A 27,996-nucleotide genomic window follows, 5' to 3' on the forward strand; every position below is an offset into this window, starting at 1 on the left:
GAGTATTTTATAATACTAACTTTTTGAGGTGTATTTTGTAAAAGAAGTTTAACCAAAGTTAAGCTCGGATCGAGACCAATAAAACCAGTGTTCGGGCCTCTATTTGGCCCAATAGGAGCTGGCAAATTAGGCCGAACTAATGGATTTCAGATCAGGATCGGCAACCGTGTCGAGTATCTTCGAGACGCAGCTCCGCCCTTCTTTTCGTCTTCCGCTTCCACCGCCCACCTTTTGCATTTCCCTCCTCCTTTCTCCTCTGCGCTTAGCTCCGCCCGCTCATCCATGGAACCGGAGGTTCCTACAATGGTCTGCATCAAACGAAGTCCTCTTGCTCTGCTTTCTCATCATCCCGCTGCCCTCCTCCTCCCTTTAATTTTTCTTTACAGTTGGTTTTGATTCTCTTGATTTATCGTTTTCTTGTTCCAGAGCGACAAGGAGCTCCTCATGAAGCTACAAGAGGCTTTGGGTTCGGATCCCGACAATCCCCGCCACCACTACGACCTGGCATGCTTCTCGTTTTTTTTTTCGTTGCTTCTCGCGTGTCTGGTTCTTGTTTTTAATCATTTCGCTTTAAGTTTAGGGCATTTATTTATGGGAAAGAGCAGAAGCAATGGAGCTGTCTGCTGAGCAAGTGAAGCAGTTAAAAGAGAAAGCAGCGGAGCATTTCTTGGCCTCTGCGAAGTTGAACCCTAGCAACGGCCCCGCGTTCCGGTTCCTAGGGCATTACTACAGAGAGGTTTCAGTGGATGCACAGAGGTCAGTCAAGTGCTACCAGAGGGCTGTTGCCTTGGATTCCAATGACTCTGAAGCTGGAGTGAGTCTGTCGTGCTAAAATAAGCCGATTGCTTGTACTTGTCTGAAGCTGGCATTTTATGGTTAATTTTAGTTTTTTTTTTCTTGTGCTATTACCAAATTTTATCTTTTCGTCCATAATTCTTCTTATCAAATTTTGAAGGTAAGCATTATAGTCAGCTCACGTGTGGTTTTCACAATTTTTTTTTCCCTTCTAGTCTTTTTAATCTTCCGTCTCTCACTCTTGTCAAAGTTAACTATCTAAGCAGTAAATTAGGACCCTTTCAATTCAAAGATTTCAATCCCCTTGTGGTACATTAAGGAATAAAAACAATATATCAAGAAATCTCACTTTCAACTTGAAACCTGGATTCAACTTTAACATGATATCAGATATGGAAGAAGGGATATGCTTTAATATCACATTTACCTTTCATTTTTCCTTAGCTATTGACCATTCTTCAATAATCTCCATTATTGTCAGAGTAAAAGCCAATGGTGAAGGAAGCTGATTATGGTTTTCTTTTTGTGTACTCTATTGCTTAGAGTTCTTTAATTTTGCTTCCAATGTGCATTCTTCAACTATAGATATCAAGCATCCAAGAACATTTTCCATTCTTTTATCCTAGTTTAAGCATCAAATTAGAGTTCTTCATGACCTGAAAAGCAAAAACTTCCCTTGAAGTTGTGAGAGGAGAATTAGGTAGTGAAGAGGGGTGGAGGAATTGTCTAGACCAGAGAAAAAGGAAGTAAAGGAGAGAATTTATTGAGAGATTGAGGAGCATACATTTGAAAGCCTAGTTTGAGATTGAAAAGACTAAAATGCTTTCAACCTGTGTTGTTGCAAGGAATTAAAATTGTTAGCGAATGTGGCATTGAATCTATAACAGTCCAGGTTTGAACATAAAAGTTTGTCAATATAGTATAGAAGTTGTAGTTATATTCTACACACCATATGCAGACTTTTCTAAGTCTACTCTGAGGAAAAGTAAAGAGACTTTAATTATCCTTTTCAAATATTATTATCATGTGGGTCTCGTATGTGAATTAAAGTCGTTCAACTACATAAATTGATTAAGCTTTCAAATCAACCTATAAATGTATAAGAATAAATCTTAATTTTAGGTCATTTGCATTGTCAATTAATAAGTCAAAAAACAAATGTGGGCAACGAAGGATGTGATTTATGGTGCAAGAACCATAGGCGGGTTTAATTATGAAAAAGAATAACCTAATCAGTATTATTGAAATTACCCCAACCCTTTTTATTGGGATGTCAAAATTCTAGTTTCCAAACCCTCTTTTATTTGTGTATGCAGGATGCGTTATGCGATCTTTTGGATGGGGAGGGAAAGGAAAGCTTGGAGATGGCTGTATGTAAGGAATCATCAGAGAAATCTCCCAGAGCTTTCTGGGCATTTCGAAGATTGGGATACTTGCAGGTTTTAGCAAAATCAAACCTTTTCATTATTTTTCATATTTATGTATGATTGTGGTTTTGTGTTATTTGTTGCCATTGGTTATCCACTTTTATTGGTACTATGCACATCTGTTGATAATCACCACTACTTATTTTTCCAAAGGCAACCTAGATTTGTTTATTCTATGTGTGATTTATTCAAATTGAACATGTTAAACAGGCTTTAACAGAATTTCATAAAGATAATCTTTAGGTAATATAAATTTCAGATCCACCAACGAAGATGGTCTGAGGCTGTACCAAACCTTCAGCATGCAATACGAGGCTACCCAGCATGTGCAGATCTGTGGGAAGTGTGTGTTCTTATAACAGGCAACACTTGTTCTATTATTTATTTATTTATTTATTTTTATTTGTATATATTCCAGATTGTTTATTTTGTAATTTTAGGCACTTGGTCTGGCATACCATCGTTTAGGCATGTTTACTGCTTCTCTAAAGGTATAGTAACTTCGTTATTTTCATGAATACTACCTGGTTGGTTGTTTCCATGAAGCTCGCTATGCATATTTGTTCTTGAAAAATTCACTGATCTTATGTGGCTAGGGGTGCTTCAATGCCATTGTTTTATACGGAAAAAAACATTATTATCGATATTCCTGATCTAATGAGTGTCATGTTTTTTTTTCCTCTTTTCCTTGAAACAGTCATATGGACGAGCCATTGAGCTGGAGGAGTCAAGAATATTTGCATTGGTGGAGAGTGGTTATATCCATACAATACTTGGTTCTTTCAGAAAAGTAAGGCTTCTTCTACCTGTGGCAAAACTGGGGCTGGGATCCTTGGTCTAAATATTGCTACTTGCTTTGTATATAATATCATCCATATCATTCCTTGTTCTAATAATTGTGAAGTTAACTTTTCATGCTTCACCCTTTAAAAGTTGGATTTCTCTTGATTTGAATGCTTAAATTTGAGGGTTTTAATACAAGGGCTGATGAGTATTTTTTTATTTGACTTTCATGCATAAGTTTGTGAGACATTAATTTACAGGCTTTTTGTACATTTTTGAGGCTATAATTTGTGATATTGGTGCAAATTTAAATTTAATTTTAAGTTTTAGTTTTGTAAGAGTTTTATTTGGTAAGGTTTCCTCTTTAGGAGAGTAAGTCCTTAAAGGAAGTCTTTAAGTTGGTAATTTGCTTATTTTAGTGTGTAGGATAGTTAGTGGATCAACTTGCATCGACTGTAAAAGCCCGCTTCTTGCAGGCTCTGTTCACTCACAATTTCTCACCACTGTAGCATCGGTTCCAAGCCTGTCACTTTATGATGCCTTAACTCACACATTCTTAAGTCCCTCAAGCAAGTTATCCTCTTTGATCTTGCGGATGCACTTACCTCCTGCACACAAAGCAAACACAACAAAATCCCTTCAACATCAATGTTGCTATCAATTATGGATGCCTCTCTTCGCAGAGGCAATCATCCACACCAAGTTTCAACCACAGTTTAACATTTCGTTGTGGATTGAATCCCCCTCATTGCGTCTTCTAACATCTTCTGGTTAGCCCCACTAGCCCAACACCTCCATGAGATCTCCTCAACGCCACCTCTCATCCACTATATCTTTACTCCATCCCTATCCACCTCGTGCCTCCAAGAAACTTCATCTTCTCCACCTCACTGGCTCATGTCTGCACAAATCGCCTTGGCGTCGTCCAACTGCAGAAGCCACTCGTTGGCTGAGTGTACTGATAATCCTTCTTCTCCAACGTACCCTTGTAGGCCATCAACTGACTTCCTCTTCCTCGGTTGAGATTGTAACATAGCATTTATTCAACTACTGTTGTTCATGGAGCCCCACAATTTGCCTCTGTTTGTTTCCTTGGGTTGGCTCCACCTTGATAAAAGATATTAAAATTACTGTAGCAGCAACCACCCCAATTTCTAATGAGATTTTGTTGAAGATTGTATTTTAGCGAAGTTTGTACAAAGATAAGAGCTTAAAGCCTTACTTGATCTAGATCTACACATGGCAATTTCGATAGTTGATAGGCTCGCACAACTTCACTAATCTTGTTCGTCTCTTCTAAAAATTGTTTTTTAATTTTGGTTGGTTTAGTCAATTCTTATGCACTTACTTTGTTTCCTCATAAAAACTTCATTGTCTCTTATTTATTTCCTAGTTAATTATGCTTTTTTATTTTTAATTTTCATTATTTGTTAACTCATACATCAGCTATGACAAGAGGCAATGCACTTGCAAGGCCATTTTTGTTTGTTGAGAGGCAATACCATAGTATTATATCATTTTTGTGGGGGTAAAGATATCCACAATTCCAAGGGATCGATTGATCTAGGTCATCTATAGTAATCCATTGGAGAATCTTGTGTCGAGGTTGTTTTCATAATCTAATTAACTAAGCCAAAATAGCTTGGTGCACGAAACTTTTGTAGTCTCGAGAAGAGTCAAATCACATTGAGTCTATTGTATTGAGCTTTACCCTGCATTGCAAGCGACTATTTTCGCAACTCGAACCGGGGACCACCAGATTACATGATAATAATTTTACCATTGTGCCAACACTCCCCTTCTCATAATTTAATTAACTAAACAATAAAAAAATAGAAAAGAAAATTTAATCAAAGACTTTACATTGGATCCAATGCAAAATGAACATAATCAAAAGATTCAAAAGGATAGGCTAACAACAAACTGGGCACATTAAGTAACACAAATAATGGACGAATTATACCTTGTTGCGAGGGGATAAAATTTGCATTCTAGAGAAGTAGAAGATGACAAATTTATGAAAAAAAATCTGCAAATAATAGAGAATAAATATTACTATTAGAAGAGGGGTAATAGGGGAGAGAAGTTGATGGTCAAGAGGATAGGGTATAATTTGCTGATAGAAGGAAGAAACTTGAAGAGAATAGTGGTAAAAGAGTAAAAATTGTAAATAAAAAAACTAAGCTTAAGTTGAGATTAAATAAATAAAAATCTACCTGAAGAGTAGAAATAAACAAGAGAAGATGGAAAAGCCACCTGGAGCAGAAAAGGAAAAGAAAGATGGCTTGAACTGTGTTGGTGTCGCTGCAATTCAAGCGTAGGAAGAAAAATGCCGTGGGGTTGGGTAGGGAGTTTAGGAGATTAGAGATTCATTCAAGTGAAATTTCTCAAACAAAACATTTTTGAAAAATATTCACTAAAATTGCCTTGCCGCTAAAGCAGGCTGCTTGAACTGCCTTTTAGAAATCTGTTTAAGGGGGACTGGGTATTGACTAGGTGAGCCAGTTCCCTTTCAATACTGCCTAGGTGGCCACCTGGATCACTTTTAAAATTCTAGTTTTTTATGGCCTATGTCTTCCCCTTTAAAATCTGCCTTGGTGGCTGTATGTGTAGGCCGTTGTTGCTTTGTGGCCAAAAAGTCATGGGTTCAAATCCTGAAAACAGCTTCTTGCAAAAAGCAGGGTAAGGCTTCGTACAATGGATCCTTCCCCGGACCCCGCATGGCAGGAGCTTCATGCACCGGGCTGCCCTTTATATATTTTGTGTATGCTTTTCATATGTGTTTTGACTGTAGCTTATCTTAGTTCACTTTTAAACATTCCACTGTCTGCTATCCCTTGGCAGCTTGACTCTAACACTGCTAAATAAAATCAAGAATATATATTATGCTATTCTCTCAAACCATATTGTCTATGGTCATTTCATACCACCTGGTATGGACTATAGTTGTTGCTTCTATGCTTACCATTTAGCTTAATCCCTACTTTTCTGTGCATTCTATGGTTGCAGGGAGTTGAACAATTTCAATTTGCTTTGCAATTAGCACCACATAACATATCTGTAAACCTTGGACTTGCTTCTGCATTGCTTGGTTGGTCAAAGGAGTGCGTAAAATCTGGAGCATTTGTTTGGGCAGCTGATCTCTTGAGGGTTAGATGCAGAATTTTCTGAAACTCACTCTTTGTTGAATCTGAAAAAATGATAACAGTTTATCTGGAATGTAGGAAGCATTAGAAGCAACCAAAACTAGTACCTCTTTATCTGGAAATTTATTTTCTGCTTGGAAGTTGCAAGGGGATATTCAGGTATGTGAAAGAATAGATAATCCTATTATTGATAGGGCTTTGTTTAAAACAATAATCCTCTAGATTTGCATATACAATGATAATAGAATATGTATAATTTAATCCCTTAATCAAGAGTGTATTATTCAAGTTCTTCTTTGTTTGTAAATGATAATCATTTCTATTCCTTGAATCCTCTACTCTATATCACTTCTTTTGTTCCTTAATGTGGATCTTATGAGCAACAACACTGCCCACTTTTTGGCTCAACAAGAAATAAAATCTCTCATTTTGTTGTTATACATCAAATTAAGGTTTAAAATACCGTGTCGTGTCGCTCAATACGGGCGAAATATACCATTCCGCCTGCCGACCGAAATTGGCACTAGCATGCCAGGGGTACTGCAGCTGCGGAGGCGTCGTGCGCGCCTCGTGGAGGCCTCGTGCGCGCCTCGCGGAGGCCTCGCTCAGAACTCACGATGGCCTCGCTGCTGCCATAGAGGCCTCACCTCGCAATGGCCTCGTGGCCACCGCAGAGGCCTCGTGAAGGCCTTGCGGTCGTTGCAAAGGCCTCACGAAGGCCTCGTGATAGCCTCACGGTCGTCGGCCTTGCGATGGCCTCGTGGCTGTCGTGGAGGCTTCGCGATGGCCTCACGGTCGCCGCGGAGGCTTCGTGATGGCCTCATGGCCGCTGTGGTGGCCACTCGCGGCCGCTGTGGATGCCACGCAGGTCTTGCATTTGCTAATACATGATGGAAGAACCGTTAACTTAGCCTTAAATTAAAAAAACTTAAGTTAATAATTTCAATCAACTCCTCAATTAAACCCTAATAAAACTATCATATTAATTTAATATATATTTTAAATTTTTTTTTTATTTTTTTAAATGTTTAGATTAAATTTTTATTTTTAGTTTATATATTTTATATTTAAAAAATACTGAAACCATATCGGCATAGAACGATAGGACTGAGACTTTGTACATGTCGAGATTTTAAACCTTTATGGTGACTAGCGCCATGATATAATAACACGCCAAGCTAATCCATTTACAAGACATATCTGTTGGTTCCTTTGGAAGCCGGCAAGAGGGAAGGGGTGAATTGCCCTACAAAAATAAATCTAACCTTTCTCGGATTTTCAACTAATTAACAAACACTTGTAATAATAAAAAGAAGAGACTAATTAAAAGAAATTAGACACAGAGGGTTTACTTGGTTTGCAATCAGAGGATTGCTAATCCAAGGAAAAGACGGCGCACTATCTGATGATCTCCTCTGGGCGGAGTAGCCTCTTACAACGTTGACAACACAAATAGAGAAGTAAAGCACAGAGAAATTGATTACAAGTGAATTAATAAGACTGCGCATATTAGTGCTATATTTATAGCACTGTTCGGGGCGCCTTGAAGGGTCCGGGCGACCTGGGCGCGATAAAATTTTATCCCCCAACGTTCAGATCGAGTTTTGATCGAGTCAAAACTCGATCTGGTCAAATAGTCGGGTCCGGGCGCTTGGAAGCATCCCGGGCACCTCGGATTGGTCCGGGGGCCCGGAGGTATCCCGGGCGCTCGGACTAGGAAAGTCAACATAATTGACTTTTCTTGGTCCAGGACCTCTGCTCCGGTTCAGCTCGTCTTGGTCTGAGTCTTTCGCTCCGGCTCCGCTAGCTTGGGTGATCTCGGCCATCCGGAATAGGGCTCACCCGAACCCAAGTTCCAGCCTTCTCCTAGAGCAGCCTTCCTCCTCGGTTTCTCGTCCCTCGAACGTCGCGTACGTTCTTCTCGTCCACCGGTGTACTCTTCCGTGGTCACCTCGTCCCTTGGACGCACCGAGCCCGTCGGCTCTCTCTCCGTGCTGCCCTTCTCGCTAGTCGCGTCTTCCGCTTGACTTCCTGTGTTCCTAAGCTCTTGCACATTTAGACACAAGGGTTAAAAAAACAGGACCTAACTTAACTTGTTTGATCATATCAAAACACCTTGGGGTTCCAACAATATCAATCTTGCATTTATTGGTTTTCACTTATATCCCAGATGATCTTGACTTCATATAGGTGGGCATTGCTTGGAGTACTAGTCTATATAGACTTGTGCAACTATGTTTGGATGTAACAAACTTTTTCTATTTCTACTTCTTGCCCTCCCCTTTTATTTCTCTCATCTTTCTTTTCCTCATTCTGCATTAGTTTCCTTTTTTTCTTTTTTCTTTTTGTATAAGAGCCTTTTCAAATTCCCTTCCTTTGCAACTACTCCTTGCAGTCAAACCATATTAGTGGTCCCAAAACATCTTTATTAATTGAACTAGATTGGTAGATCGAGTTAAGGAACAATTAATTTGGAGTTTTGCTTAATTAATCATATTATCTTATCATGACTATTGGCTTATTAATGAGTTGAATAAGATTACATACATGTAGTACATATATTAATACTTTTGTAATTAATAGGTACCATGACTTATAAATAATATAAAATTCCTATTGTAATAATAAAAAATAGGACAATTAATTAGAGAAGCAGATCTTTCTGATAGCTATATAGCCCTAACCAGACATAGCTTATGCTATAAAAATATATATAGGTAGTTGGAAACTAGGTTTATTTTTTTATGATTCAAGTCCAATGATTGTATATATAAACCTTGAGCTTGACTCTTTTATCAAAAAGTTGGCATATGGTTGGTATATTTGTTTTATGCAACTCTCCTCAAACTACGCAACGATATCAATCAATCCAATTTGTTACACAAAGCTATAAACCTATTTTCTATGAGTGACTTGAAAATGGGTGAGTATATGATATTGAAAATTTGTTCTTCAGAGTGAGTATATGAGATACTTGATCTCTGTTTTTTTTTCTTTCTCTCCTTTCTTTCAAATGAAGCATAACCTAAGGGATATTCCATCTTTGATTCTAGTATCAACATTGCTTGAGTTATGTTGTGGCCTTTTCTGATTGAAATTATGCTTAAATACATGGGTGGTCTATTCTACTTCAGGAAATTACTTTATTATTTTGTTTATTGAAAGATATAGCCAAATGAGAAGTAAAAATCAATGTGTCTCTTGAAGATGTTATTGACATTAACAATTAGATATCTAGTTTGTACTCATCAGAGTCAAATTCTCTTTTACTGAGGATAATGCTGGAAATATTTGCGAATAATGGAATCCAAAGTACCTGTCCTAGAGTTTTTTTTTTTTTTTCATTTTTCAAAATATGTTTATATGTTATTTAATAAGGGTAGACTTTGCCATTTTGTACTTCAGTATATGTGTTAATTGTGATGTCTTATCTACTTGAGTTGCACTAAGTAATAATAATAATAATCAGAGAGGATATCTAAATATAGCTTCAACTAAGTGTGCGCTTCAATTTTTTTATTAGTTTATACAATAACTTTCTAATTTGTTTAAATTATGGTCAATAGGGACATGACATATGTGTTGTTTATTTAGTAATTGATCAATGTGGACTCAAGAATCGGGTATTGCCATGCCATTAGTATCTCAGTTATAACTACTAAACCATGATGTACAGTGAATATCTAACAAATGAATGTGAATTTTACTAGTAATATACAATGATATTGGTGATGTCCAATCCAGACAACTAACAGGATAAATGTTAGACACGTCTTCTTGATATGTGGCAAAAAAAAGACAATTCGTTCGCTCCTAGTGTTCCTGCCAACCCGTTCCTAGGCTAATACGGAGGAGGTAAATCACGGGTGGCTACTAGCCATTAGTGCAGGTGGCCAAGGCATGGGGGAAGATATGCTCGGACGCGCCGAGTTTTGATCCCAAGACCTCATGTGGCAACACTCCATGACTCAACCACCGCACCGCCCTGAGGGGACTCCTGTCTTCTTTATATGGAAGTTTGAAACTTGTGCATCCATGAATCCAAATTGAAAATATGGTTAAATTTGAAACAAGCTCTGTAGTTGTTATATTTACATATGACCTAATAATCCTACTACTTAACATGAAATTACCACACTTAACCTGTTTATACTGTTTATGATATTTAGATTGCATATGCAAATTGCATTCCATGGGAAAATGAGAAAAAAGGGTATGACGTAGATGAGGAAATCTTCAAGTTGTCAATTGTCAGTTGGAAGAAGGAACGAAATTCTGCTGCAAACAGTTCTAAGCACTCATACCAGCGTGCTTTACACTTGGCTCCATGGCAGGCTAATATTTACACTGATATTGCAATCTCGATTGAATTAATTGACTCTCTAGAAGAGAAAAACAAAGATGGACAGGATGCTTGGTAAGATCATCTATGGAGAATTCTGGTCCTTTTTGCAAATTCTTATGTGCAAGAATCTAGCTAAGTTTATTCTGAGTTCATTAGGCAGCTGCCAGAGAAGATGGCTTTGGGTGGTTTGATGCTGGAGGGAGGCAATAAGGAATTCTGGGTTCTGCTTGGATGTTTGGCAAGCAATGATGCTCTGAAGCAACATTCTTTGATTAGAGCGTTGCAGTTGGATTTATCTCTTTCATCAGCATGGGCACATCTTGGCAAGGTAAGGTGAAAATACTCTTCATTAGTTGAATCTTCATATATAATTGTCTGATTTTGTTATGTTACAGCTATATAGAAGCTTGGGAGAGAAGCAGTTGGCAAGCGAAGCATTTGACCATGCAAGAAGTATTGATCCTTCTTTGGCATTGCCATGGGCTGGCATGTCATCTGGGTTTGATGATGGGTACATAGTTACAATTTTTTTTTTCCAACAGTCATATTATGTGATAATGTCATTTTCTTGGATATTGACTAAGGATATGTGGGTATAGTCAAGGTATTGTTGACTTTGGGAGGGAATTGGGAGTTTATAAATTTTTTCTCTCTTAATTGTTGACTCCAGTAAGATCTTTAAGTTCATTTAATGTGGGTCTATCGATCTCTCAACTGAGCCAAGTCTTGTTGTTATTACTGAACCTCATCTGATGAGGGAGCTTTATGGGACTATTGACAAGGAGTGAGGAACTTCAAAGCTTTATAAAGCCTAACTCCACTCTATGCATCCCCTTTTGAGAAGGCATAATTGTGAGGGTCTAAAGGTTGACAATTCCTCAACAAACCAATGGCCCATTCGATCCTATTCAATATCCAGGCAATGATAACTGTTAGTGTGCTTCTTAGGGTTTTATGTCATTTTTCAGTTTTTCCTTCTCATATGCTTAGGCTTTGCTCGGCGAATGAAGCATATGAAAGTTGCCTTTGGGCTGTGCAGATACTTCCTGTAAGCATCTTTATTTTATTATCATATTACTTTTTCTTTTGTTTCCGTTGCAATTCCTACGTTGCATAGATATAAGTTGAGCTTTTGATTTTTTTTCCATGGAAATATTTTGTGCAAGAAAATGTTTTTAGGGATGCATTTTCATGGAATAGTAGCTTATTTCTTTTTGTTCCTCATATAAAAATGTCGCAAAATTTAATTTCTAGAGTTTGGTTGATCACATGAACATGCACACGTGTAGGTCAGGGTGCACCAACATGTGGGACGCCTAGGGTACATTCAAATTTTATAAATTTAGTTTATTGTTTGTGATATTAAATTGACTATGTCATAATAGACTAATAGTAGTATTTATGATGTAATATTTTGCATTCTGAATGAAAGGAAAGGAAAAAGGAAATTACTGAAATAAATTTTTAGCTTAACTACTACAGTTTTATTTTATTTTCTTTATTTCTTTAGTTCCCATTTTCCTGGTAAATTGTAATAGACACTTCTGTGAGCCTTGTTTTTTTTTTTTTTTCACTATTTCTGGTTAAAAAATGAAAGGACAGACCTTATAAATTTTCTCCTAAACTTTTTCAGTTTGATGTGATAAATAAAAAAAATAATGAAACTGTGTAATTTTAAAAATGTAAAATCTCTTGTCATAGTCATCCGAGTAAACAAATGAGTTAACACTTAATTATCAAACAAGCACAGATAGACCTCTTTAGTCACTGGTTATCTAGGTTGTGCATGCATTAGCTTTTGCAAATTAGTTAAAATCATCTACCATTTTTCATAGTCATCTAGCTGGTACTTAAGTTGCTCCTGGAGCAGTCTGGTTTGCTCACTTAATGCTTGTAATTCATTCAGCTTGCCGAGTTTCAGATTGGTCTTGGTGTACTTGCTGTTCTTTCTGATCATGAGCTGTCTCCACAGGTATTTGGTTTATTAATGTCCTTGCATCTAAAAATGTCAATTTGGCAACAGTGTTGTCTATGATTTACTGGGAGAATCATGAAATGATCCAATAAATTCCTAAAAGATCTTCATTTTGAAAGCAGGTTTTGATGACAATTTGGCATAGTAATCCATATCCTAGTATGCTGCTAACATGTTTTTTTGTCCTTATGATCCACTAGGATCTTGCTAGCAGTGAATGTCGAAATATTTTGATATTTTCTATAGAGCAAGCTTGCTTTTTTTACTTGGATTGATTTTTCTATTTACCAAAAATTGCAAGTCTAAGATTTCATTTAATCCTTGCCAGTTAAAGTGATGCAGAAGTCACATATATTGTTAGCTTCAGTTACCATTTGTAGGAATTAAAGAAGGATTATCTAAGCAAATTATTGCCCATTTAGATATGCCTCCACATTAGGAATATATTTTTGTTTTTATCCCGTCTGATGTATTGTTAAAAATTAAGATAGTTGAGTGATAGTCCACTAATTATTTTATTTGATGCCTTGTATTATGCTACCAATAGAACACCTTCTATTGTTTGAAATTTTGAATAACTTTATTTTTCCATTTTGTATCAAAGTGGACCCTTGTCTCAAACTGTCCTATCCTCGTCCTAGAGAAACATCTCTGTTGCCATGCTATTTGTTATGTACATTATTGTAGATGCAGTACTTTTGAGTCTTGCAGCTATAGAGATTGTCTTTTGATACTTGAGTAATTTGCTAAAATCCCCATGTGTCTTTTATACTGCTGCTCCTCTTTCCCTTCTTTCGCTCAACAAGAGCGCTTTTACTACTATCTCTTGTTTTTGCTCCATTCCTAGTCTTAAGGACGCCTTAAATTAAAACCACAGGTCCCCAAACCTATGCTATTTGGTTTCTAGTATGTGTTCATTAGAGTTGTAGATCTATGTGTTCTACATGGCTATCTCTAAAAAAATTTTGAACATGATAAGTTGGGATGCCAAGTGCTTACTTGGAGTAACAATACTTGAGTGTTGATGTTGGGCCCAAGAAAGGTTTTAAGTATCCTCAAATGCCGGAATTTTGATCTTTGAGTGAAACACTATTTTCAGACCATGTCGTGATGACACTTGCGTGCTCTAAAGCATTTCAAGATCAATGTAAATAATTTTGTTCTGATTTTCTTCTTCTTTTGTTTGTTTACCTTTATGTATAACCTTATAGCAATTATATAGCTAATTAAATTAAATTTTAGGTCAACAAGTAACAAAAATATAGCAAATGAGTAATAGTTATAAATTCCTAATGCCTAGATCAATGCTTGTAGCATTGATTTTTTCAACATGCTACTGAGATTAATCTATATCTTTTAAGACCCTAATTAATACTCCCAAGACATGGTACAAAGAATTTGTTTCTTTACATGTCTATACATATATCTTGGTCAACGACTTGTAGTTGGACTTAGATTGGTACTATTAGAAATGTTAATATGTACAACATATGAACAGATCTCTATTTACTTGAATTTGGCATCACTCCTCTTTACTATGATTAATACTTTGGTTGGTTCATTTCCTCATTGTGACCATTAGATGAAATCAAAGGATGAATCATGGAAAAAAAAAGTCTTTTTGCCTTGACCAATATTATATGCAAGTGCTTCTGTTCCCCTCTCCCTTTTTTTATTGTTTGTCTTCTCCTTGTGATCACACAAAATCGAAGACTGAGTCATACCAGAGAATTTTGTTGGCTAAGTCAAACTCAAATAATACTAGCTTAGTTAGGCTTTATCTTAGTCAATACCAATGAAACTGTAGTCTCAATGAAACAATAATGACCCTAGCATTACAATGACACTTGTCTCGTCATAGTCTTAATATTTGCCTACATTATTTTAATTTTTGTTATGCTAGGAAGTGCTAGGCCCTTGAAATACGAGGGAGGGAGGAAGAAGGGTTGGCCACAAGCTTCAAGGCTTCGACCACCATTTTGGATGGAGAAGGAAAGACAATGTGAGGGAGAGAGCTTAGATCAAAATCTATATTAGAATAAATATTAGGCTTTAGAGAGTTAAAGTGACTTTTATATACTTTGCTTCCTAATAAACCCATAAGGTCTCATCCACAACGTAAAGCATCCAACCTCATTCGATTGGATATTCTTTCTCCACAGGATGCCAAGAACGTTTACTAAAATATGTCCTCTAGAAGATGCCTTTTAGACCTTATCTATTAAAATTTAACCTAATGCTTGATATTGAGATGTATTCTCATCCATTGGATTTAAAGCTTAGAGAAAAATAATTAGGATCGTATTCACATAAATTACCCTTTAATTAATTTCTAATTTGGCCTCTCTATCCAATTGCCCAAAGCAGCCTTAATTTGACAGTAGACCTCTCTAAGTCGTCCTAATTAAATCTCCATTAATCAACATAATTAAGTAATTAACTAAGTTATTTGATTAATTAGTCAAGAGATTTAATACTTAATTATCCTTAGTTCTCCCTCAAGGTTACATGAGGATCACATGCTAATATCTCGAGTCTTCAGCATGCAACTTGCAACTTTTTAGACTCCTGAAAATTAGTGGCAATAACACGTAAGTGAGTAGAGACATTTGTCTCCCACATGAAGACTTTTTTCATTGGTTTAGGTACACAAATTGTGATTGACCAATAGTATAACATTGGTATTATCCACTATTTCGGAAGTGGTGATTTCCACAAAAGCTTTTTGCAGTACAGTGAATCTTATCATCTCATATCATGGTGTGCTCGTAGGATTTGGATCTGTGTATGTGACAATAGAACATATCCAAGTGTTTTGCACTTGGTACAGCCAACTTGAGAACATTCTTAACTCAATATGAATAGATTTGAGTCTAAGTGATCACCAATTGAATTGGCCGTGTGATATGTTCTCAATTTATGGGGAGCAACTTTTTTCTTTTTGTTAATTACGCTTAGTTCTCCATCCTCCACGTACTTATTAAGGTCAAACTAATCATTATTTTTAAATATAGGGTTATGCTGCCACATAAGTGGATGTGATAGAGGTCCAGAATTCACATTGCATTTGGGTCCACTATATGTGGCTATCTTATGTGGTTTTAGAGCTTGAAATTGATTTCCTCTAGCAACAACGGCCTCTTTCACTCACAAAGTTTGATGGGTTTTAAAGATTTAACATTCATCGGATGCAATCATCTTTTTTATATCATACCAGCTAAGGAAAAAATTTAACTTATTAAATTGGCTTCCATTTTATACTAAATCTTTCTGCATAAAATGAAATACCTTTATGATTATATTTTTGGTTATACTTCATATTATTAATCATCTTGGATGAGTTAGGTTTGCTAAGATGGTATTGTCATGTCAACCAAATCCTATTGTAATATGCCAAATATCACTAGGAAGGAGTTGCTCCTCTTCCTACCCCATATGTTGGGGAGAAAGCTCAAACTTAAAGGAGAAAGCTATCACTGCCCACTATCTATCTACAAGTCTCATGAGCACATAATATGAGCTGATGCTGCATTGTGATTTTCATGATGTTATAGCCTATGACCTCGGCCAGATTTCAAGTGAAGCTGCATCTTGATATCTAGTGTGAGTTATATCCTTGTTTGATTAAGTCTGTGCACTAGGTATATCAGTGAGTGTTACCTATTGTGCATTGGTTGGTATATTTGTCAATAGAAGCGTGGTTACCCAAGACTGGCTATGTGTGAGAAACCTCGATTAGATTCAATGACCTATCTGAACATCTGAATACTGGAAAAGGCTTACACACTTAAGGCCCTAGGATGACTAAGTCACAACACTAAGGATAAATCAAATATGGTCTAGTGGTAAATACAAACTAACACCACCTTGTCCTTCCAAGTATGATATCAGACTAAACTAGATTACCCATCTTGAACTCATATCACTATCAAGAGTTAACAGAATGTATTGGCTTCCAACTCCACAATGGAGGAAGATTAAGATCAATCTAGTTCACATTGTGGTGAAGTTGTGTTGTTATGCTTAGTAGTTAGTGGACATTAAGTTTGAACTTGAGTCTGAACTTCCTATTTCAATGGAGGCATATACAATTTTGAAATTTTTTAGGGACATTATGTTTAATGAGCTTTAATGGAGATGTTAACCATATGTTCATGAATGGTGATTTTATCACTACTTTCATTCTATTTATTTTTCCACTTTCTTTTCATGATCTACCTAAACCTATTGATACTGTTAGTGTTAATTATTAGTGTTCTAAATGGTGGCTTAGACAACTGCCTAGAATGAGGGAGCGATTGTATATGCATGTGTTGTTGTGGTTCAGGCACTTAGTTGGGCTAGGTGGATCATCAGTGCCTATGCAGGTCAGATAGGCCATTGACACACTTAAAAGATTCAATGATGAAGAACCTAATGAGGACTTTTGTTTTGCTTTGCTAAAGAAAATTTTAGTGATTATGGAGTCATAAATTATTTTAAATGTGATAGCATGTAACTTGTAAGTGTTAATTTAAACATGGAGCATTTTTCCAAAACAAACCCTTGGTATATATCTTTTCCCAGAGCAAGCATTGATGTTAAATTTTTCTCAGAAAATACCCCTAATTAAAATTTCCAATAATATCCCTGTAAATTGTGTTCTTAATGTTGGTTAAAGGATGATTTTAACCTCATTTGAAAGCGATCTTGTGGTGGATTTTCTTGTCAAAATATATATCTTTTTGAATTTCTGAGAAAATAATATCCTGATATGTTGTGTTACTTGTGTTACAAGTTTAAAGTGATCAAAATCATCAATTAGATTGCATTTTAATTTGCAAATTAATTTGTGACTCTGGTCTTTGCACAGAATGCTCATAAGATCACATCATTTGCCATCGAAATGAACTTTTTTGGGAAAATTATTTCTTGATATCTCATGCAGTAATGAAAATAATTGATTTTAAAATCACAAACTGATTTGCAAATCAACTTTTCAATTTTAAAATTGACACATATTTGGCACAAAATGCTCACAAGTTTATTTGTAATGTATCTTGATTATCATTTTCCCATCAATTTTTTTTGGAGGCCAAATTTATTTTTGATATATCTTAGTAGGTGGTGTCCATATGCCCATATCTTTAGATCACAAGGTAGATTGAAATTAGCTTGTGGCTTCAAAATTGGCACTAACTTTACATAGGATGCTTGCAGGCTGAGCTGCAAATCACTTTGCAGTAGATTGGGCCATTAAGATGAATATTCTTGGGGAAACAATATTCTGATGCGCTGTGTTTCCGGTGTTTATAAGCTTAAAGTAAAACTAATCTATTGTTAATATTTTGAAATTGTAATATGGAAAACAAATCTCTCCATATATTGCATTTGTGCTGTGCACTGGTCAATACCTACTGCTAGAAATTCCTTTTAAAGACTTGATAGTCATTTTGCCAGGTCAGAGATGCTAAAGGAGAAAGTGTAGGGTCGAAAGAAGGCTAGAAGGGGAAGGGGGGGAATAGCCTTAAGAGAGAACTTAGACAAGAAAAGTTACTTTGCAAAAGCAAAAGTAATGGATGTTAAAGAAAAATGCACAAAAGTAAAGAGGAAAGCAATTCTAACTCATTTTTTTACATGGTTCAGTAGCCCCTAAGTTCCTACTCCAGAACTTAGAACCTTTTGGCTGGTCACTTCACGAATTCCACTAACTTTCTCGTTCTCAGACACCTACTGAAAGTGGAGAAACTTCCTCTTATAAGTCTTGTTTACAAAAGAGTATATAAAAATTACAAAGTATGGGAGAGAGAGTTTGAGAGTAGAGATTTTGACAGTAGTTTTCCTTGTAGAAGATGATTTATTTCGTAGCCAACATTTTCTATATTTATAGGCCACTCCTAAGCTTCCTAGAGATCTCTAGAAACATCCATCTTTTTCCATCAGTTGGCTGCTTCTTCAGTATCATTTGATTTGTCACTGGCTCGGAATTGCTTTACCCATCACTTTAGTCAACTGCATTCAATAGTAGCTTCTTGAAACAACCATAATAACGAACTAACTATTTGATAAAACTGTTTGCCCGTCCATCAATTGACTGCTTGCACCACCAATTGACTGTTTTCAATTGTAGCTATTACAACAAAACTAACAGTTCTGTTACAATAGATTAACCATTATGCTATTTGACTCAAGTGACTTCTAATCAATTGTCTAACAGAAACGACTAGGCAATTCTTATGGTTTGAATCACAGTTGATTGTACAGTTGATTGCTACTGACACTTGGCGTTTATGGATCCGGGTTGACCTGACAATCAGTCGATTGGTAACATCAATCCAATTGACTAGAATAATGACTAAGTCTAAGGCTTTCATCTGAGTTTAATTTATCTCTCGATTTTCCAATATTACATGCGCACTCATACTCATCATTGCACAAGTGGAATATGCTAAGTCACTAGAAAACCTTCTTCAGGATCTTTGTATAGAGTCTTCTTTGTCTTGCCAAGCCTTTCACCAACCTTGACTAATCAAGACTTCACCTTGTCAGGCATTTAATTACCCTTTATCCATCGAGGCTTCTTGTCAGACATTTGATCACCCATGATCTGTTGAGACTTCCTCTTGCCAGACATCATATCACTCTTGATCTATTGGGATTTCCTCAATGTCAAACATTCGATTACGCTTGATCTATTAGGACCTCTTTTTGTTATGTGACCTAGTCGGCATATACTTGTTACAATTATCAAATACATTTTCTAACTTAACTCTTTGCCTACCATCAAAATTGATTGCACCAACAAAAAAATTAACCATGTGTTGTGTGAGGATTAGTGTAGATGGTCTTATGTTAGCAAGAGATGAGTTATATGCGTGGGTGTCATGATTACATGGGCGAAGGTAACATTGTGTTAGAGTTTGGTAAGAATTTTGTTCTTCTACCCATGATATGGTAAAAAAGGATGTTAACTCAATCACATTTAATTTTTTAAGGACCACTTTAATTACATTAGATTGTTACTCTTAAACTGGATCATGTCTTGCATGTTGATATTCCATTTAGTCTATTTTATTGATTTGCAGGTATTTGGTGCCATACAACAGGCTGTTCATCGGGCTCCATTCTCATCTTTGGCACATAATTTACTAGGCTTGGTTTGTGAATCACGGACAGATTATCAGTCTGCAGTTATTGCATACCAACAGGCTAGATATATTTTGAAGAACTTTCCATGTTTTGAGGGTGATGTTCAAGCACACTTTGTTGATGTGTCAGTCAACCTTGCTAGATCGCTATGTAAGGTAAATTCTATTCTATTTTGTTTATTGGTTAGGATGAATATGCTATGTTCCAGTTTTTGAAACTCATTCTTTATATAGATATGTGTGCATCTCTTAAGCGCTGGACCGCCTATAAAATACTACTTTTGCAGGCAGGTCGTGCAATTGATGCTGCACACGAGTGTGATCATTTGGAAAAAGAAGGTATGACATTGAACTTATCTTTTCCACTGACCTGAAGTAATTTTTTTTATATAAATCATTGGGTGATAAATTTGTAAAGTAGCTAGCACAACCGCAAGGGAAATGACCAGTAGATGAAAAAAACTTAGCGGGTTTTGTCATTTTTTTGGCAATCAGATTTATTCCATTCAATTTTCAGGCTTCTTAGATGGCAAGGGCTTGCAGATATATGCTGTGGCATTATGGAATCTTGGACAGAATAACAGAGCTCTTACAGTGGTGCGTAAACTGGCTGAGAATATCTCGACCATGAAGCAGACATCGGCAAATGCTGCCCTTGGGTTGATATGCACTCTAGTATACAACATTTCAGGATGTGATTCTGTAGTTGCAACCATTAGCAAACTTCCAAGTAATTTGTTGCAAAGTACAAGAATGAGTCTTATTGTTTGCGCATTGAATGCTTTAGACACAAATAATAGGCTGCAGTTGCTACTTCCAACTATTTCTCCAGCTACTGCTTCTCATGGTATAGTTAGTGAAATGCATTCCCTTACTGCTATTAGCAAAATGGTAAGCTCTTTTCTACTTCAGTCTTAGTATTTGGCATTTCTTCTTTATATTGCTCTTGGAGATGGATAGTATTAACAGAGGTTCATTACTACAGATCACATGTGAATCTGATCAAAGTTTAGCAATTGGCAAAGGAGTAACTTACCTAAAAAAGGCTCTTCATATGTATCCTAACAATAACTTACTGAGGTAAGTTCTGGTTTAACACGTTTGCGTGTTTTCAAAGTGAAAACATGCAAAAGTAGGTTCTCTTGTTTCTGAACATTCACTGTTGTTTTTTTTTTTTTGACTTATTCTTGTAACATGTAGCTTAGCTATGAAATGAGCACATTTATTCTTGTCATGTACTTAGCTATGAATTACTATAAGTAATTTTAAATATTTTTGATTTCTATTATTTAATAAGACATTAATGAAGATTTCATTGATACAATAAAAAATGTGTGGGTTGACATGGAGAAGGTTTTTTGTTTTTTGAACTTATGAGATTGTTATATGCCTCTTATGCTAAATTTTTTTATTGACATTGTGGTGTGTCCAATGTCATACTTGAGTATTGGGATGTTAAGAAATGACACAAAAGATTAATGCTTGGAGAGTAAATACTAAGGTGAATCTATAGAGGTTAGAAAGGATAAAATATCAATGATTAATATTTAAGAGCAATTAAGTATAGCTTCAATAAATGATTAATTAAAGCCCCCGCGGGTGTAGCCGAGTTGGTACTTGGGCAGGGATTGTCACCAATGAAGCATGGTTAGATTCCCTGTAGGTGCAAATATTGCTTCGGTTTATCTCGTGCTCCGTCTAGGAAGGCCGGTCGGCTAAGGTTGAATAAGCTCTCGTGATTTATGCCCTTCTAGAGTGTGTGGGGCTGACCTAGAGGGGCCGCTAAGCTGATGGCTTCACCTTTTGCCACCAATAAATGATTATATGAAGGAGTAGATCGCGATGGCATAGAGATGTTGTAAGTTGATCAATGAATCTGATAATTAGATCAGTTATATTAATTCAACTATAAAGTGTAAGGGTAAAGACAGACCAAATAGAGCCTTAGCCAATGTAATTGATTTGAATATTAAATATTGATTGGGATATTACTAGTGCTATAACAGCTAGAGGGATAAGATTCATGCAACCAACTCCATATGTATGGAGTTGTTTGGTTGAGATTGGATTCTGATAGGCCATATATAACACACCATATCTGCTGCCTATACGTTTGATAAAAACTGACTTTTTGACATGCAAATCATCCGTTGTAGCATGCTAGGAATAACTTTCTAGGGTTTTTCGTTCCATTTAAGTCTTTCCTTGTCTATTGGTCAGGAATGCCACAAGGAGAAAAATATGAGAATTTAAATCTTTTAGTTGTTGTAATCATTGGTTTCAGAAACAGAATTGTAAGATTCATGAATTCAATGTATAAATACGTGAAACCATAAGAGTGTATTTGAATCCCAATATGAAAAGCATGCATAGATACGTGAATCCCAATATGAAGTCCCCTCGGGATGGACAGTTATCTAGCTCATGGTGTTGCCACCATGAGGTTTGGGGGTCAAATCCCGGCTAGTAGCCGGGTGCTTGTCCTCCCCATGTGCTATTCAACTGCCCAAGGCTAGTAGTCACCCTATGATTTACCTCTTCCGTGTTGGTCTGAGGACGGGCTAGTGGAGGTGCTGGGGGCGAGCGAATCGTCTTTTGCCACTGTGAATCCCAATATGAATTTCAATGTATAGATAAGATGTAAAACCATGCACATTATACATATGAATCCCAATATGAAAGAATCATGGCAATCACTTCAATTGAATAAAATTCAAAGTCACTTGGATCTTATACATCTTTGAAAAAAATAAAGTTCATCAAAAATTAAATCAAATTGTTATGGACCAATCTATAAATACGTGAAATTATAAGAGTGTATTTGCAATATTCTTGCTAATAATACATGTGTGCATAGGTTGAAGGAGGCTACCTAGGGTATTGTGATAAGACAATTCCCCCTAGATATCAGAGCCAGCTGCTGATACTTTCTATTCCCTCCCCTTGTGTGTGTTGACAACATGAATCTTTTGTGTGTATGGAGATGAAGCCCTTTCCATCTGTGCCTTTCTCTGTGTGTTGCTGATGACCTGAAGATTCCTCTCTTCCAATGAGCTTCGTCCTTGCACTGATACTGCCTCTCATCATTGTGGTTGTGCTGTCTCATCCTTGCACAGAGCCACCACTGTCAATTCACCGTCACTGCTATTTCATCTCCTTTTCCTCTGCATTAGAGGACAAATACCATCACCAGAGCTGGTTTCTGGCCTCTGCTGCCACCACTTTCTACTTTGTGACGATGCATGCTTGCCACTCCAGGAAGCTGACGAACTCATCTCCTTTGGTTTATGTTCAGTCCACTAGAGAAGCCTACCTTTCTTCTATCTTTCTTGGCTTGGGTTGCAGACCAGAACAGCCCACTGGAGAAGCCTTCCTGAGCAGTTTACCCATCTTTTCCTTCTTGGGTTGGGCAAGCAGACCAGTCTAGCCCAGCCTAGGTCTGCACAATAGCAAGATCTTTTCTAGGGCCAACCCATTGTGTTGAACAGTTAAGCCAATGTCAGATTCATCTTCCACATCTTCAATGCCACTTGACGTGATCTCCCCTAACCTCTGGTCCCTAACAATCACCATGGAGAGTTGAATGGAAAAAAATTATGCCTCACGAGCTATGGTGGTTCAAGTATGGTTTATAGGTCATAAATGCCCTAGCTTCCGAGATTACCGAGTCAGCTAGATCCTTATGGGCATAAGTGGATTGTTTTTTAACCTTATTCTTACCTTTGGTGGTCCATGATTCAACCTTATAAGTATCTTAAAATGTTACTTCTCTTGCTATGGGATGAGGACACAAGTTAGGGACCTATACATGGGTGACATCTATCAAACCTATGGCATAACTACTAATCTCTTTTAGCTACATCAATTTGATGTCGAGATGATCAACCACATTGGTCACTTCTAGGCTGTTGCAACAAATCATAGAGATATTTTCTTGATAACTTCAAATGTCAGAGATATACAGGATCGTTTTGGTAAGCTATTGCTATCATGCTCCTTCACATGCATCATCCCTAGATATGTCTCAAAGGTTCTCTTATATCCATGTTGGAAGGATGATATGATGGCAAGATTCTCCAATAAAACTTAGGAGCTTGTTCCTCTCCCACCTGGGAAGTCTATGGCGGGGCACAATGAGATTTTATTTAAGTGTGAAAGAATTGTCGCTTGCATCAAAGCTTGTCTAGTGACAAAAGTATATACTTAAGTTTATAGGGGTGACTCTAGATATTTTTTCTCTAGTGGTCAAGAGCACTTTAGACTCCAGTCCATCTGTTCCTCTCTAGATGCTATCTTTCATTGGCTGCTTCATGCGCTGGATATCAAGAAGTTATTTCCATCAATTGAAGGCTTGGATGACCTAAAGTACTATGGTATAAAAGTTGTTTGCTTAGAGAGATGCCTGCGTTTCAACAAGTATGTATTTGATATGCTTAAAGGAAATGACATGCTAGGGACTAAACTAATAAATACTCTCATGGATCCTAATGTTGGATTAATATTCGGATAAGGGAGCCACTAACTGATGAGATATATATAACTTGGTAGGAAAGGTGAAATATTTTATAATCATCAGACTAGACATCTTATTTGATGTTATTAGTGTGATCAACCACTTTTTGGAGAACATATGTCAAAACTATTGCTTGGCAACCTTAAAGAATCCTATCCTATGATACCTTAAAATGGTCTTGGGAAAGATATCTTAGATTGAGATCATCTTCAGATTGTGGGGTACTTTGATGTAGATCGGGTAGCATCTTCTATGTATAGATGATCTACATTTGGATATTATGTTCTCTTGGGAGCGAATCTGGTTTCCTAGAAGAGAATGAAATAGACCCTTGTAGCTTGATCAAGTGAAAAGGAAAAATATATAGGTAATAATCCTAGTAACGTGTGAGCTCATTTGTGTAAATATATGATGGTCAAGCTCAGATATATACCTACAAAGACAATGAAGCTTTACTACAATAATGCATATAGCTTTGAACCTGAGATGATAAAGCACATAAAAATTGGTTGTCACTTCATAAAGAAAAAAGTGCAATCTAACCAGATCACCACTTCAATTTTTTAGCTTGAATGATAAACTTCTAATGATAAGCTAGCAGACTTACTGACCAATTCTTTAAATGATCTAAAATTGAGTACATATATAAAAGGTGAGTCTCTCTCTCTCTCTCTCTCTCTCTCTCTATATATATATATATATATATATATATATTCAAAACAACTTGAGGGGAGTCATGCACACCAATCTTTAAATACATGAAATTATAAGGGTGTATTTGTAATATTTCTTCCTGATTAATACATATATAGTAGAAGGGGCTACCTAGGATAGTGTGATATAATATTTTCCCTACAACACTAATGTATTGAATTTTAACTTAACAAATTGGAATCAAAACTTAACACATTATAAAAGAACAAAATGATGAATATTCTATTAAATGATAGAAGTAAACAGACAAGAGAGTGGAATCTAGAGGGAATGATGATGAAGATGGAGCTGACATCCAACCATCATTGAAAATAACAATTTTTGCCGCATTAGGACTAGGTTGACAATAGGGTGAAATTGATTGTGAACATGAAACTATGCTGTTTGGTCTTTCATCTACTCATTGCACCTGTCAAAATCCTGGTATTCTGCAACTGCCACTTCGAGTCAAACACTTACAGTTGTCCATTCGTCTAAAATACTCTTACCTGAGTTAAACAGCATCACCAGATGGTCTTTGTTGTGTTAAAGTCTTCCAAATTTTTAATGTTGTGTCACTGTCTACCTCTCTTCAATCACATCAATACCATGGAGACTTGGAGTTGATGATTAATTGCTTATAATTAGAAGTTGATATACTTGGTTCTCCATTTCATTTAAATTCTGAATGCAATGAAACACAAATGTAATATTCAGTACATTTTTTTCAAGACAGATATTGAGATGTATTTTTTCTTTTAATTATGACCAACATATTCTGCTTATTGTATGGTGTGATGACATATATTATATTGTTTTTGTAGATTTTTAGGATATAGAAATTAGAAAATATCAGACATCTTCTGAAAGGAACCTCAAGTTTGACAACCTTGGTTGTATTTGTGTTTTTCAGTCATTTTCTATAAATAGAGGGTCAACTATGTTTCTCATGTCCTCTCTCATGGTTTATCTAAATCTGCTGTTTTCAATTGGAAGCATCACTTTCCTGGTTTCATGTGTGTATTGGCTTTGCCTGCTGCAGATGCCATCTTGGTTCACTTTTATTATCTAGTGAAGACTGGATAGCTCCTGCAAAAGCATCTAGGTGTACTGTCATTCCTACTGGAAGCTTATATCCTGTAAAGAAAGGATTTAAATTGCCGCATGAAATCCATGGTGCTGCAGCAGTTGCCTGCCATTCCTTGTGTTCTACCAATCCAAAATTTTCTTTCCCCACATGCGATGATTGCCTTATGCATGGAGCTAGAAGTTTGCCTTTACTACAAAGGTATTTTTTTCTTTCTGATTGATTGTGATCTGGATACTAATATTAAGAGCAAACGAAATTGCAGGTTAGTTTAATTCCGGCAAATTTTTGCAGATGGTTACATCAAGAACCTTGGAACCAAAATGCTCGCTATTTGCTTATTCTTAATCTATTGCAGAAAGCTCGTGAACAAAAGTTTCCTCAGCAACTTTGCATTACGTTGAAACACTTGGTTTCAGATGCCATTTATAGAGAGAATCTTATAGAAAATAATCACTCTCATTCAAGGCATTTCCTCTTGCTACTGTGTGCATCAGAATTAAGTTTGCAGAGTGGTGATGCTTTAGGATGTATACGTAATGCTACTGATGCGTTAAGCCTTCTCCCTACATCTAGTGATTCATTTTTTGCACACCTGCAACTGTGCCGTGCATATGCAGTGCAACAGGACTTCTCAAACCTTAGGAATGAGTATGCTAACTGTTTACAGACGAAGACACTTCATCCTATGGGATGGTTATCACTAAAATATCTTGCATCTAGATACAGTTTACAGAAGAATTCAGACATAATAGATGCAAATTTCTATGCATGTGCAACCACTAAAGGAAGTTCCTTTGATCACTGGATTGCTAATTTTGAATTAGTTAGTGCTCAATGTTATATGTGGGATCAGGAGTATTTGCAAGCAGAGCAAGCCTTGACACGAGCTTGTGCCGCAAATACGAACAGCTGCCTTCTACTTTGTCATGGTATTAATCTCTACAAGTTTCAGATAATTTTTAAGTCCACTTGCACCTGCATTATGCCATATCTACTATTTCACATTTATCCCATCAGAAAAAAATTGTGTATTAACTATTAAATGCACATTTGTCTCAATTTTAGCCCAACAAATGACCATGGTTGCCATTCTTTTGTTTTGTTTCATACAAGCCGACTTGTGAATCCTGATTTCTAAGTACTGGTGCTAACACATTCTGCATGTTCTTTCATGATCTAGTGCAGCTGTCAAAAATCCATTGGAGCTGTAAATTTTAGGTTTATGAAAGAGAGTTATCTTGCAAGATTACTTGATATAATCGTAGATTTCATAATGGAACTTACTCGATTAAACTATTGCAAAACTCTGTTCTTTGATGTGCTTGCATTACAATGGAATAGATTTTTCTCATTTCCATATACTGAGGTTGGATTAAACATTACAACAGGTGCCATCTGTATGGAGCTTGCTAGGCGCCAGGCAGGCCCTCAGTTTGTGTCTGCTGCAATTAGCAGCCTTATCAAGGCGCAGAACAATTCACCTACTCTCTTGCCCATCGTTTCATTGTTGTTGGCTCAAGCAGAAGCAAGCTTTGGTGCAAAGACCAAGTGGGAGAAGCACCTTCAACACGAATGGTTTGCTTGGCCAGAAGGTTACTCCCAATAAAAAAAATTGTGGACAAAGTGTTTTTTTTTTGTTTATATATTTTATTTCTCACTTACATTCTCGTTCTTGCAGAAATGAGGCCAGCTGAGCTGTATTTCCAAATGCACTTGCTCGCAAAACAATCAAATTCAGGCTCTATCCAAGATCCTGGCGTAGCATCGAGTCAAAGCCCTGAGAGGTGGATACAACGAGCTATACATTTGAACCCATCATGTTCAAGGTACTGGAAAGTCCTTCACAAGGTTATAGTTTCATATTGACTGCTTATTCTGAAGCCCTCTCCCCTTTGATGGTCGGTTTAGATTGCGTTCCCTTCTCACATATTCTAAACCCGATAATTACTAACCGACTAATCTCTTGTAGCTCACCATCTCCAAGTCAATTATCTATCATTGCACATGTTAGAACCCATCTAATGTAACTTATTCAAACGTGTATTGAAAATTTTGCTCGGCTATCATTTCTTGCAATTTACATTTTGGATCTCGTGTAACGT

General features: G+C 36.6%; 1 protein-coding gene across 4 annotated transcripts; it reads left to right on the plus strand.

Annotated features, from left to right (window-relative positions):
• Positions 1-139: 139 nt before the first annotated feature.
• Positions 140-27,986, plus strand: LOC121970139 (tetratricopeptide repeat protein SKI3-like). 4 transcript variants are annotated; one of them, XM_042520637.1, is made up of 22 exons: positions 140-306; positions 427-504; positions 581-814; positions 2,112-2,234; positions 2,482-2,565; positions 2,663-2,713; positions 2,920-3,012; positions 6,015-6,155; positions 6,230-6,310; positions 10,321-10,568; positions 10,653-10,824; positions 10,892-11,007; positions 11,487-11,544; positions 12,403-12,468; positions 19,536-19,754; positions 19,886-19,937; positions 20,116-20,489; positions 20,584-20,678; positions 25,847-26,092; positions 26,186-26,823; positions 27,283-27,486; positions 27,573-27,986. In XM_042520637.1, the coding sequence occupies exons 1-22, from the start codon at positions 283-285 to the stop codon at positions 27,758-27,760; spliced, it is 3,585 nt and encodes a 1,194-aa protein (XP_042376571.1). In that variant the 5' UTR covers positions 140-282; the 3' UTR covers positions 27,761-27,986. The 4 variants fall into 4 exon arrangements, with proteins under 4 accessions (XP_042376571.1, XP_042376572.1, XP_042376573.1 ...); XM_042520638.1 differs by lacking the exons at positions 140-306; positions 427-504 and having other exon boundaries at positions 629-756; XM_042520639.1 differs by lacking the exons at positions 140-306; positions 427-504; positions 581-814 and having other exon boundaries at positions 2,482-2,567.
• Positions 27,987-27,996: the final 10 nt, after the last annotated feature.

This window comes from Zingiber officinale, chromosome 4A (assembly GCF_018446385.1).
Source record: "Zingiber officinale cultivar Zhangliang chromosome 4A, Zo_v1.1, whole genome shotgun sequence".
In the NCBI taxonomy this organism is placed as follows: Eukaryota; Viridiplantae; Streptophyta; class Magnoliopsida; order Zingiberales; family Zingiberaceae; genus Zingiber; species Zingiber officinale.